Source organism: Dermacentor andersoni, chromosome 2 (genome assembly GCF_023375885.2).
Source record: "Dermacentor andersoni chromosome 2, qqDerAnde1_hic_scaffold, whole genome shotgun sequence".
Taxonomy (NCBI): domain Eukaryota; kingdom Metazoa; phylum Arthropoda; class Arachnida; order Ixodida; family Ixodidae; genus Dermacentor; species Dermacentor andersoni.
The window spans coordinates 14,918,445-14,932,939 of NC_092815.1; the positions used below are offsets into that span (position 1 = coordinate 14,918,445).

The 14,495-nt window shown below is 45.2% G+C and overlaps 1 protein-coding gene across 1 annotated transcript in view; it reads left to right on the plus strand.

Annotated features, from left to right (window-relative positions):
- Positions 1-14,495, plus strand: part of LOC126542938 (monocarboxylate transporter 13-like) — a 45,041-nt gene that overhangs the window by 12,823 nt on the left and 17,723 nt on the right. The window contains exons 2-3 of the mRNA XM_050190056.3: positions 5,294-5,564; positions 11,037-11,180. Coding sequence (XP_050046013.1) covers positions 5,294-5,564; positions 11,037-11,180 — 415 coding nt within the window. The remainder of the gene's footprint in view (positions 1-5,293; positions 5,565-11,036; positions 11,181-14,495) is intronic.

Genomic DNA, 14,495 nt, shown 5'->3' on the forward strand with positions numbered 1-14,495 from the left:
AGAAATGTTCATTTCGACTGCAGGCAGTTTTTATCGGGACTGCCTCACCATCCACGTCAGGTCAGTCCTTGAGGTCAAATTTAATCCTTGTCATGTGCAATAAAAAAGTCCCAAAGGCATCCTTCCGTAGACAGATATGCACTGTAGCTTTAGGTACTCATCGTGTGGGATCATTGTGCTCTACATTCGCCGAAACCGGGTGGCCGAAACCGCTACTGAAGAGCAAGGCACGAGGAACTTGCCCGATAACGGGCTTCCAACTGCTGTGTACACAACTACAGTCGCCGGACGGGCTGTAAGCGACGTCCAAGGGCTCGCTACAGCGCTTCAACGCGAACGGAGCCCGCGCAATGCATTGTCTCAGGCAGAAGCAATCAGTAAGCGGACATATCTCACAATGTAAGGTGACGAGGGCCTGTCTGCTCTGGAATTAAAGCCTTCGGTGAGAAATAAGCGCCATGTGCTGATGCGCCAGTCGTTCCAGAGCACAGCAGAAAGAATACGAGTACCGCCAGCAAAAGACTGAGGACCGCCATTTTGTCTCTGTTGTGACCTTTCTGGACGTTACTGCTCGAATGATGATCGCCGTGTCTCTATTTCTTTGTTACTTTATGCCGATCTATGTTGTGCGTGCGTTGGCCATGATAACCATAACATGCTATTTCTGATATCATTCAATCAAGAAGCTAGGACTGAAGTAGAGATAAATAAAACTTAGACCGCGGCCAACATTTCAGCAAGAGGGCTTATATTTGTCAAGGCGTGTGTGAAGTACCATGCATAATAGCCAGACGAAGAGCCTTAAGACTTCTCCTTTCTTTTTCTCGGTATTTGTCGTGTTTTAGTTGTCGTTTGCTAACTTATAACGGCGCTGCAAGCATTCCCCCAAACTAGAAGCGATATTTGGCTTATTTCGTTTACACATACTAGCGTAAATAAAAGGGAAAAGGCAATATACGAATAGTGCATCGACGGTATATTCTAAGGGCAAAGACTGCACGAACTTGCACGGTTGCCTTTGCAATGGTACGTGTTATCCACGAAACAAATATTTGTCCTGCAGTGATGTTATTCGTCGTATTGCCTTACTGCAGTTTTCGGTTTCGTGCCACGCCGCGACTGACCGCTCAACAGCAGGCTGCTCTCGACCATCTTTCCTAACTAGCATAGTACGCTTCTCCCCCATTACACATTGCTTTAATAACAAGTCATAGTTCAAAAAAAAAAATGTAAGAGCGCAATGCGCTTGCTAGCACTGTGCTCTCACACGCGATTTAATCACTGGAACCAAGCAGACATATTAACACTTTATGCAACACGCCACATGCAATCAATAGCTCAACAAGCTGGCTTCCGAGAAAGGGGGCCTAAATGTCAGGCAGTTTCGTTGCCATAGCAACAACACCTTCTGCGCGAGTGTTCATCCTTGGCTAACTTTCCATGAGCGTTTTACTTCATTGCTTGATTGCATCATCATGCGTTGTGAACTTTGGTTTAAAATGCTTAAGGGTAACTCGTCACAAAACAAACTGCACACTTTGCGAGGCTCTGTTAACCAACATTCATCTCGTAGTCGAGGCATGTGACTCCCGACTGGGCACGATCAGAAATTGAAGAAAGGAAAGACAGGGAGGTTAATCAGGCGCACAGTCAGTTTTCTGTACCCTTTAATGCGGAAGGTAATGAAGGGACGAGGAAAGATACTTAATGGGGAATACAGAGCAATAGAGTTGAGCGCACACGTGAAGACGCGCATCGAGTCTATAAGCGGTCGCAGAGACCTGACGACTGCGAGAATTGCAGTAATGTTGTCATGGATTTCTCCGCTAGCGACACCACGGCCAAGTTCTATGAATCTTTGCTTCCGAAAAAGGCTTGAGCCCATGGACCTGCTTAATTACGTCCGGAGGAGACCGCGCTCAGCGTCATAAGGAACAATGACCCATGGTCCTTGGTGTTTGTCTCTATTTTCCGCGTAGGCGCGGCACCAATTCCAATGAGGAATAAGTGATCCTTTGTAAATGCTATCCAGAGCCGAAGGCGGCGCAACAATGTGGCGGGCGTAATTTGCAAAGGTTTCGGCCAGTTGGCAATACGCATGGCAAATCTACAGCGCACGCGGATTAGCATGAAAAGAGCCCACACGTTTGCCCTGCCTGCAATGGGGGATCACTGTGCCCAGCCAGTACCATTCATCGATTGGATAGCGTCAAGCAAATGATGCGCCAGCGTTTTCATCACTCGTCATCATCACTGCCCGGCTGGCTCGGAAACGATGGTCCCGAGTACCAAACAGTCGCCTAAATGCAGGAACGTCACAATTTCATGTCGGGACTCGACAAAAAAAACATTTTCTGTATTTAAAGTGACGTCCTACGAAGGGAGTAGTAGCAGTAGTAGTAATATTGCTAACAACAATAAGAATAACACATTTTATTAATAATAATACATGCCGGGTCGTACTCGATGCATTTTTGCATGAAACTCTATGGCTCACGATAGAAACAGTCATCACCCTATCGCTTGTTCCACCACGTGCGTTCACATGCGGTCCCACATTTAGCATATCGGCGTAACTCTGGAGCATACGTTGAAAGCAAGGATCCGCAGGCTTTAAGAAGCTTTGAAGTGTACCGCTCCACTTTCGTGCCAACCTTATCACGTACGTGTTACTGAAGCCGCATATCAGTACACCTCTCAGTGATAACGCGAAGTAGCCCAACTGTACACGACTCTTGGAGCTTGAGTGCTTCTCTAGGAATCTCGGAATTGTGCCCCATATTTTTAAAGCGAAGTTTTTATGCCTGCTGCTGCTGCTGCTGCTGCTGCTGCTGCTGCTGCTGCTGCTGCTGCTGCTGCTGCTGCTGCCGGTCGGTCGGTCGGTCGGTCGGTTGGTCGTTTGTTTGTTTGTTTGTTTGTTTGTTTGTTTGTTTGTTTGTTTGTTTGTTTGTTTGTTTGTTTGTTTGTTTGTTTGTTTGTTTTGCCCTCAGGGTTTGCACATTACAGAGGGGAGGTGCATATTACAGAGCAAGATTTGATAAAAGGAACAGTTGATACAATAAGAATAAGGAGCCTGAACAATGAACAAATGAATGCAAAAAATGTACAGTTTGGTACAGCAACCGCGAAGCAACCGCCGCGGTTGCTTCGCGGCTGTGGCGTTGCTCGAGGTCGCGGATTTGATCCCGACCGCGGCAGCCCCATTTAGACAGGAGCCAAATAAAAAAAATAGTCGTGCACTTAGATTTAGGGACACATTATTGAACACCACGATGTCAAAATTAATCCGGAGTCCCCCACTACGACGTTCCTACAGTGTTTGGTACGTACAGCCCCCTAATTCAATTAAAGTTGAATACTTGTTGCACGATATGATGTGCCATCTGAGGTAATGAATATGCTTAAGCCTCTCAGTGGGCATGAAGTATGGCGCACAACAACGCCTCAAGCAAACACCTCACCCTGTGTGTTCTGTGTACTACACAGACAAACAGCAGTTATGCACGCAAGGTAACGTTTAACACCAACTCACCACTCTCGTGTTGGACTAAACGTTGAGCAAATTAAACATTCGCCGTCAACATCACCGCTAATTATTGTGAATCAAAGCAAACAGCACAGAAAATTTCACTTACATCGATTCCCACAGTGCATGCGATCCGCATATTTTTTTTTTCTTTTTCACTGTCTTTTTTTTTTCGGAGTATGCCTCATAAGGGTGTAAGAACGCAGAGGTTTTGTATTTCCGTAACGCAGCATAGACTGGTGACGGCGTTGCGCTGTTAATTATGCCAATCGGTGTCCTTAGATGATGCTAAATTATCCTTAGGAGGAGGACGTTGTATGCTGCAGGCGAACTAGCCTTGCAAGACATGATCCGCCCGAGCGCCTGGTTTCAGGAAAAAGTTCGTCGCGGTTTAGAAGCGCAGAGCTAGATGGGTGAACACAAGGACGCGCACAGCGAGGTAGAACGGGACACGAGCCCGCAGCGTGTGATCCGTCCCGCGCGTGCCACGCCAGCTCGTCCGCCCCCGACGCAACCTGCCAAGGGCTATCAACCATTGGCTAAGTATACGCCACCTAAAAACTTGACGCGGAGTCGGGACACTTCCATCCTGAATGCCCGGTGCCGACGAAGAAACATCACGTCGTTCACAACAGCACGAAAGAGAGCCTAGACGCTAGCGTGCATAAAACAAAACTTGTGCTCTGTACTAACTTCAGAACACTCCAACAAATAGTGTTCGACATCAGGTAAAATGTTACAAGCCGCACATAACGGAGTCGCGGCGAGCCCGATCTTGTATAGCCACGCGAGCGTAAACGCTTGAGTTCGCGACCCTGTTATGTAGCAATGGGGGTCATAGCGCTGGAAGACATGTACAAAAGCTAGACAACAGGAGTGAGCGCTAACTTTCAACTGAGCGTTTATTTCCAGAAAACCGCCGTACTGGTAGACCCACACACCGAAAAGATTCCAATCACCACGCATGAAAACCGGCCGCTTCCATGAAGGCAAGTTCACTTGTAGTCAGAGAAACTGAAGGCAAACTGATGCAGTTATCAGTGGCCCTCGCCATCAAAGCAGCTTCAACAACTCGTGTAACTTTGTCTACATTTCTATACAAAACAAAACACTTCTTAAACAAGGGTTTACACCCACAATCACTGCAATGCACAGACAAATGACCATCCCGGTATCGATTCAATGTTTAGGTTATGTTCTCTTAACCTATCGTTCAGGCGTCTCCCTGGCTGCCCAATGTAAATGTTGCTGCACGATAACGGAAGGTGATACACAACATTGTTTGCGCGTAACACTAGAAGGGGCCGAAGATACTTTTTACAAACTGCGCGTTCTTTGGCAAACGTATCTGCGGCACTGCGTAAGCTCAGCAATTTGTGCGGAGCGGGAAATACTACACCTACATTAACCTTTCGCCCAAATTTCTTTAGCATGTGTGATACGTTATGCAAATACGGAACGATCACATTTGTCATATTGTCACTACTGCTCATGTGCGTGCCATTCTGTATTAAGTTATTTAACCCACTTTCTGCTACTGATACAAGTACATTGCAAGGGTAACTGTAGTTATGTAGCTTGCTTATAAAATTATTGCCGTATTTATTTCTGCCCTAAAAATCCACATCTCAGTGGTCAAAGACGCGTTAGGGGGCGACATACGAGCGTAAAGTTCTGGTACCGCTTCTTTCTCACGAATCGTCGTTAAATTTGGCAGCGTTGTCCCACGTGTCAGCCTCGTTATAACATGCAACGCACCGCTCGCAGGCGCATACTGGCTCCGCAGGTGGACGAAAGGTGCTCGGAGAGCGGGACCTCGGCCGCAGCTTGTGGGAACCAGCAGACGCGACCATGGCCCTGCCGGACACGCGGGCCTGCTGGCCAGTGGCGGCCTCAGTCGCGGTCTTTGTCTTCTTCGGCACGATGGTGGTCAGGTCGGAGTCCATCATGTACTTGGGATTCATGGACATGCTTCATGTCAACCGAGAGAAAGCATCGTGGCCACTCACTATCGCCATCATCATGTCGCAGCTCTCAGGTAACATACACAACAGACACGTATTGTCTGCTTCTCAGTATTACGGATACTTCATGTATACAAAAGTGCCCCTAAAGGCCCTCAGTGAAGGTATTACATAGAAGGTTGGGCTAATACAATACATGAGCATCAGGGGCGTAGCAAGGGGGGGGAGGGGCTTATGGGGCTTCAGCCCCCCCCCCCTCAAATTTTTTTCGTGCTGGCATGCGCCGCCGACCAAAACAACCCCTGGCGGCAATAATTATGCTGGATTTTGTCTAGGATGTCACTTTCACGTTCGAAAAAACATTTCAGCACGAACGTTGCCAAATCGGGCTGGATTTCGCAGCAAGGCCCATGCACCGGGAGTCACATACCGTAACGCAAGGAGTCCCATCCAAGCACAAAGTTTCCAGGGCCTTTTGATAGAGAGCAGGCTCGTCGCGGTATCTCGCCGAGGCCGGGGAAACTACGGAGTGTATCGATTGCAATTCTGAAACATTATGGGTACAGAGTTCTCATAAACTTTTGATGAGAAACGTGCGTTGACATTGTCAAAGACGTGCTTGAGATTTTTGATTCTGGAACTTTGTGGGTTTAATGTTGTTATAAACACTTGACGCCAAAGGTACATAGACTCTTTAAAGTTGTACATCGGAACATACAACGAGACAAGCCAAATCAACACACTATCAGACGAGGTGACAAAGCACACAACGAGGTCCGATGAGACGAAGCGTTGTTTGTCATTTGTGCTGTCATGACACAGAAAAGAATATCAACATTTTTTTTTCACCTGCGCCAAAGCATCCATATCAAGTCCCTAAAGCCAGCAAAGGTAACTACGTTCCTGTTTATTTTTCTACTTTGACTTTTTCGATGGGGGCGAAATGCGAAAACACCCGTGTACTTAGATTTAGGTGCACGTTAAAGAACCCCAGGTGGTCGAAATTTACGGAGCCCTCCACTACGGCGTGCCTCATAATCAGAAAGTGGTTTTGGCACGTAAAACCCCATAATTTAATTTTTTTTACTTTGACTTTTATTCGCGAGAACACATTGAGCGTCTTCAATTTTCTTGTTCTCGCTACCCGCGCGGGCAGGTAGAGCCAGCGAAAGCGCATGCGTGTTCCTCTTGTTGCCTCAACCACCGCGGGGCGCCCTTCGGTGCGCGTTTGTTTTTCTCTGGTCGAGTGGATTTCCGCCTGGCAGAGTTTTGGACGCTTTGTGGCTAGCAGACGAGAAAAAGAAACAATGGCCTTTCGCCGCCATCACTGAGGGGACTCGACGTATTGCAAAGCGTTCGCTTGAGCGCAACCTCTCCGGAAAGTATTGTCTCGCCGGTGTATGATACTGAGCAGTATGCATATGGTTCTCTGTAGACCAAACGTCTCGAGTTTTCTTCGATATTCCTTCGGTAGCCACATTAGGTGCCCAAAGTAGGCATTCGATTGTGGCCAACATACTTTCCTTTGCGTTTCTTTTTTTCATTTCGGTGCCCCAACCCCACAAAAAAGAATGACATTGTTGTGGCACAGCAAATTGTCGCATGGTGTAGGTTCGATTTTGTTACTTCTTTGGCGGAAGGTAATGGGCCACGGGACGCTTCCGTTGCCGGATACTCTTAGTATATTATTGCGATAGCAATTATATGGATCATCCAGGCGCATTCCTGCCGTCACCGTCGCCCTCATGTTCCGTGGCGATAACATCGTGACCCCGCACCGCATGCTGTATGTGCGAATGAAAGCGCAGGGGTGAGGTGTGGCATGGGTGAGCCGACGATGGTGGCTCAGTCTTGTGTGCGCAAGGGGGAAAAGCGGGGAGTAGGCGCGCCGCCTCCTCTCGTGCGCGATACATCCGGGGGAGTGGAGGGAGGGGGAGCTGTGATCTGTGAATCGGTGGATGCGCAAGATGTTTATTTGCCTAGTTTGACGCATTACATACAGTGACTTTTTCTTAGATTCGTAGATTTATTGGATACTTATATGTATATTTAAATATCTTGTTGCGAGGTTTCGTGTATACGTGCAGCGGACTTTATTTCCGGTGACACTTTCTTGCGCTTTATCAAGCTGTATCTCCGTATTTGTATATTCCAATCTATCTTCGCATTCCTAATGTGCGAGGGCGAGTCAAATGAAAGTGAGCCAACCAACCCCGCGCAATAATGGTTCGGTTCATTATCTGCGAGGCATGCACGTAGACATCTCTCATTTAAAAAAGTAACACACAGGTGTGGGGATAAATGTCCTTTAATGCTCTCACACACTGCGTTGAACATGGTTGTGTGACATAATGAACGCTTCAAAAGTTATACAGCGTGGTGTCGTGAGGTTTTTGACAGCTGAAGATGTTTTCCAAAAATAAATTAGTCGCTATATGACTGCTGTGTACGTTGAACATTGCATTTCATTGGGCACTGTGAAGCGTTGGAGGAAATAGTTCAAAGAAGGACGTGAAGGTTAATAAGACGATCCAAGACCGGGCCAAAGCCACCGTGCTATTACCCCCAACACAATTGCAAAGGCTGATTAGACAAGAACGGAGGAAAAGCATTGATAAATCGGCAGGGCGTGTGAATATCAGTCACGGTTCGGGTCACACCATTATTTATGAACACCTCCGTTATCAGTTCTTGTGTGCGCAATGGATGCCGAAGATTTTGAACCACCGCCAGAAGACGGAGGGGTTCGGCGCAGCCTTGACTCCCCTTATCCGGTATCACAATGGGGATGAAGACTTCTTGTCTGCACTTGTGTTCGGGGAGGAATCATGGTGCTGCTGCTACGAGCCTAAAACACGACGGCAAAGCTTACAGTGGAAACGTTTGAATTCCCCACCCCAAGGAAAGCAAAGGCCGTCATTTTGGCCGGAAAGGTGTTGTTGACTTCTTTTCGATTGTCAGGGGCCATTATTGATCGAATTTGCTAAACATGGACAGACTATCAATCGTTTCCGATATTGTGAAACGTCGGATCGGCTGCGCGTCGCAATCAAGAGCAAACGATGTGGAAAATTTAGAAAATAGGGTCATCTATTCAACAACGTGGTCATCAACCACGTCGTTGATGTGGTTACCACAAAACTGGCAAAGTTCAAGTGGGAAACACTGGAACATGCGCCATACAGCCCAGTTCCACATTTTGGAGCATATGAAGAAAAAAACCAGCTCAACGGAACTATATTCATGTAGGACGATGACGTGAGAGACTCAGTTACAGACTATTTGAAGCAGCAACCCAATGATTTTTATTAGTCGGGAATCACTCGACTCGTTAGTCAGTGGAACAAATGTCCAAATCCTCATTGAGACTACTTTTAAATAAAGTACCCCATTTGTCATATATTCGCATTGGCTCACTTTCATTTGACTCGCCCTCGTATATTTTGCATAACTCCTGCTTTTTATATGTGCTCTCTGTTACGACTATAATTTCGGTGCAATTACTCACAATACACGACCCGTGACAGCTGGTTCGGCGCAATTCATTGTCACAAAGGACAGCGTCATTGAGATTTTTTCCTGGTCGTTGCAATGTACAAAAATATAAACAAGGTTCTTGAATGACAGAGAGAGATAGATGCAAATGAGAGAAAGGCAAGGAGGTTAACAAGGTTTCATTAAAATGTTTGCCCTCTACTTGTTCATTACATGGCTTTTACATAGTTCATATCAGCGGCATGCAGCGCTTTGCTCGTCTCCAACTAATATAGTTCTAAAGTTCGGGTGATACTTTATTTACTTAATAAATAGACAGGAAACATGACAGCATTGATATCAGTTATTTCGGGCACAGTTTTTGAGACATACTAGTATATTCTTTTATGAAAAAATACATATTTTACTTGTCATGACAGTGCGTAGCGTTCAAGAATTCGTTTGCCGCATCTTTGGCAATGGCAATGCAGTTATTATTAATGTAGTTGATCCCTCGACAAATTCTATAAGGGGGAGGCCGAGCTGCCACGTGAGCCCCCCCCCCCCCCAATTTCTGGCAACGCCACTGATGAGTATAACAACAATAAACATATAGTGAAATCGCAACACTTTTGTAAACAGTGTGGTATAATCAATAATAAAAAATAAAGAACGTTAAGAAAATTTACAAGGAAAGGCATAGTGCAAGCACAATACAAAATAAGTAAAAAAATTATACATGTGCACTGAATTCAAGTTACATTACGACGAAAATTAGTACAGAGCATACATTATCAAGGATCCTAAAACTGAATAAACAGAAGAATGGGGAGAAACGGTAAATTATCGCTAAATAAGATCAAAATGAATTTCGGTTAATGGAAATCGTGAAAAATAAAGGAAAGCCCTTTCACTCTGTGAAGAAGGATGACCAGCGAAGCTATGTGGGCCCTTTAATGGCAAACTACACCTCCGACGCGGGTGGGTACGGCATTGCACTACCTTCGGCATCGGCCCACGTATGGGGAGTGCTTAACGCCTGCTTCACCTCCGCCGCGGGTCGGCCCGGTATTGCACTGTACTCGGAATATTTTTTTACACGTGGGCAAGATAGTGGAGAAAGTAGGCCTTAACAGCTTCGCTGTAAAAAAAATTAATGTCGGTCCACCTGCTCAGTGTTCGTTAGCTTCTGGCACTTCCTTATATTAGTTTCAGCGGCGATGTATGATGGCAGATTATTCCAATCGAGTATAGTGCGCAGTATGAATAAACTTGCAAAACAATGGGAGAGGCACGTTTGGCACTTAACATTACACGAGTCATCGCAGCGTGGAACAATGGCTGCAGCAGACTGAAAGAAGTCATCGTGAAGAAATGAATGATGATGAAGCTTGTGGAAGAGTGAAAGATGCTCGATTTTGCGACGATGTGATTTGCTTTCTAAATGAGCTCGACTTCTCAGCGACATGGTGCTAGAACGACGTGAGTAATCATAAAATATAATGGGTACAGCACGGTTCTGCAAGGATTCAATGTTATGAGGTAGGCAGGCCTCACCTGGATCCCAAATGGCGGAAGTATATTCTATTTTCGGACAAACAAATGAACGGTGGGCGAGCTTACGCATCTGGGTAGGTGCGTGCTTCAAAGTACGTTTGACTAGGCCGAGCGAGCGGTAAATTGTTTGAATAACTGCGAAACCTCGTTTTGAAGGTGAGATTTCGTTTGGAGGGTGAGTTTCGAGGATTATCAGCTTGAACGACGTAACTGTGCAAAGCATACATCACGAATTACGCGATTGCTCGAAAACACTAAGACCTATAGTCAGTAGGTGCACGAAGGCACCTGAAAATTAACGGCTGACGACACGATTCATCGAAGGTCGTGCATCGTGTATATTCTGGTTGTCAACAGCGTCAGGAGTCCTAAAGTTTCCTACGCCTTATGGCAAAGATTGCAGGGCGTCCCTATGTGGGACGACTATATGTGCCCAAAAATTCTTAAACGTTAGGGATATTGTCTCTACACTCGTGCACTAGCTAACACTACGGCTCGTACATCTTGAACCGCAGGACCCCTGTACGGATTGCTCGGCATATGGCTCTCGGACAGGACTCTGATGGTGGCCGGCGCCCTGCTCTGCGCGCTGCCTGTGATGGCCTGCGGCTTGGTACAGAGCTTCGGACTCGTCGTTTTCCTCTACGGCGTCCTCTTCGGTAAGGCTGCAACGAACTACGGGACGTGATCGGTAAACAACGCTGACAGAACAGGAAACAACAACACATGAGCGCGGTGCAAACAGAAAGCACACGGCCTCCTGGCAAGTAAATAAATCATCCAGCGGTACCATGAACACCCTGAGATTTCCCAAATATTGTTCTAGTTTATCCTTCGTCTAAAACAACCGGCGAGTATTTTTTAAGCACAAGTTGAATAAAAGAAACTCACCAAAAGTCCGGAGAGCCACAAACTGGCCTTTCTTTGGTTCATCGCATCTCAAGAGTGCGCTGTAAATGTACGAAGGCGAGGAAAAACCAAAACACGGACCAGCTAGACGGCAAATGCATAACAGGCACTTTACTGCCTTTCTTTTGTTCAGGTCCTTCTGAAAATGAAGTCAGTTGATAGCTGCTGTTTAGATGCCACGGCTCGTTCGGGTCATTTCCAGTGACAGCTTGAGATGCAGAGAGTGAGAAGCAAGGAAAAGCAGGTAGGTTGACCAGACGCACGCCCGGTTTGATACCCTGCCCTAGAAAATACCGGACAAATTGGTAAAACGAGATAGAGAAATAGAGAGAATGGGAAAGAGAGAGAGCACTAAGTGCTTGCGCGCTTGAAGATCCACGCCAGGCCTATAAACGGTCACAGAGACCTGTCATCAGTTATCGTGCTTGAAGCACAAAGCTTTTAATCAAACTGTACAACACATAAGTCGGCGAGCTCGGCTGACATAGTGTGGCGGCACTCGTTGCCTTTCCTTTGCGCTCGTGGAACACGGCAGAAAAAAAAGCAAACAAATGGCGCACAGTTCTGCGATGTGCTCAGTGAAATGGAAAATAATGTAAAGAAAACCATCTTTGCGTGAAATGTCATGGAAGCCGGCATCACGTAACGCATACGTAAAAACAAAAACACAGCGCAGGAAGTCAGGAATGCGTTCTGTAGGCTACCAAACCTACAGAATGAAGTCTTTCACAATTTCTGCAGCTTGAACTGCTAACAAAATTGTTAGCTTCGTGTGTTATCCTCGTACTATTTTCAAATATTTTCAAGCTCAATTTGGCGGTCATTGGAGAAGAATCAAGCGGGGAAAAAAACTGCATTAATTTTATTCCCACACTAGTTCTTACTTAGCCAAAATCGGGCGTCAAGTAAAGCCGAATAAAATAAATCGAGAGCGATACGTTGTAGCCCCCGACTGTTACTGCGGTATTAGGTCATACCATAATATGATATGATATGACTAATAAAAACGGGCCCCTCAGTTAACCACCGTTCTTCTCGTTTATTGCAGTATTAGGTGTCACTTAAAACAATTTGAAGAGGGTTTTGAGAAACGAGAAACCAGAACTTTTCAACACGTCAGAGTCCATTCCGCGTGAAATTCCTGGTATTATGCATTTTATCTTACTCTTGGCACCGTCTCACTATGGTAGTCCCAACTTAGGTGCTAAAAAACCACTCGCAGCGACGCCAGGAGGGCAGCTGGGAGGACGAAATGGGGCCGTGGAGTAAAAGATACTAAAGAGAAAAATAAGTTCAGCTGTGTTAGTAAATTGCGTTTTTATATTGATGCAAACAAAAGTCACTCTTACGTTGGAAGGTTTGATAATATGCTCTTGCATGCTATATCCTGTTATATATTATATACCCTTATATTTATATTATATATCTGTACCATCTTGCACATGTTCTCTTTAGTTAGCCTGGGTATATATATATAAGTAACTACCTCTCCAAAATAAACTGAGTTGCGAGTCAGGGATTGTGTCCTCGTTTGTTCCGTGCGCGGTGCAGTATCACCGTGAAGAGGCTATAAGCCTGGAAAGGCGCGAAAGCGAGAGAAGGGTGGCGACCTCACGTTGAAGTTCTATTTATATATTTATTCTGGGGTTCTATGTCCCCATTTAGGTCCCTATATAATCATTGTTTTCCACTCAAGCCTCGAAGAAAACGCAGAAAATTGCGGCAACCGTGGATAACTATCCAACTATACGAAAGGAGTAAATTTCGCGAACGCCTTTTCCAATTATTCTTGAACACAAAAGATGAACATGATCTTCGTGAATATAAAAAGACGGCGCAATAAACTTAACAAGGACGTCAAAAGAGCGAAAGCTGAATACTATATGAATAAATTTCTTAATGATGACGGCAATTCCAGATTTTTGTGGGATACTTTCAAGGAAATAGTAAACAAAAAAACCAATGACCAGAAAGATTTATTTTGAGAAACCTGGTGCCTCTGAAAGAGAGATCTGAAACTTGTTCAACAAACACTTTCTTACAGTGGGCTCCTCCTCAGATGTCCCGCTTCATATATCATGTGAAAATTACATGGCTGTGAACTGTCCATCAATTGTTTTATTATCTCCAACAGACCAACATGAAGTGTAGGGCGTAGTACTGTCTATGAAAGATAATTTCGCCTGTGACCCTTACGAATAAGTCAAGCCAAAACCACCGAAATTGTAAGCGGTGTAGTTGCAGTCCCTGTGGCGCACATTTGCAACATTATTCTGACAACAGGCGAGTTTTCAAACAAAACGAAACAAGCAAGAGTTTCTGCCCTTCATAAAGGAGGATGTTTTGACGACTTAAATAACTTTAGACCGATTTCTATCCTCTCTGCATTCTCAAAGCTAGCAGAACACATCATTTCTTTAATACTCACAACATAGTCAGGAAGGATCAATACGGACTTTGTAAAAATAAATCGGTGGAAACAGCCGTTCTTGGAATTAAAGAAGAAATTTTCGAAAACAGAAAATAAACTGTTCACACTAGGTATCTTTCTAGACGTTAGAAAGGCGTTTGCCTGCGTGCAGCATGAACTCCTCTTACGTATCCGAGGTATAGCACTACATCTAACACAAAGCTATTTAACTTCCAGGTCATAGTTCACAGTAATAAATAAAGTTGAATTGGAGATGGAAACTATTAAATTTGGAGTCCCCCAAGGTCTATTCTCGGACCTGTACTGTTTTTTTACTGTATATAAATGATATTATAAATGCTAAAGGGCGTAAAAAGATGGTGCCTTGCGCACATCACAAACATTTATTTTTTTCAGGAGTCAACACACATGAAATATGCGCAGAAGCAAATAAATGGCTTTAAAATCCAAATACGGGGTTAATATCAAATAGAATGCAACTAAATACAGAAAAAACGGGGTATTTGTTGTCTAGGTCGAAAGGAACAACAAATGTACCAGCCTTACTTTTGGAATTTCAAGGAGTACCTATCCAACACACATCTGTGATCCGATTTTTAGGTGTCGTGTTCCAAGAAAACTTATCATGGCCTCT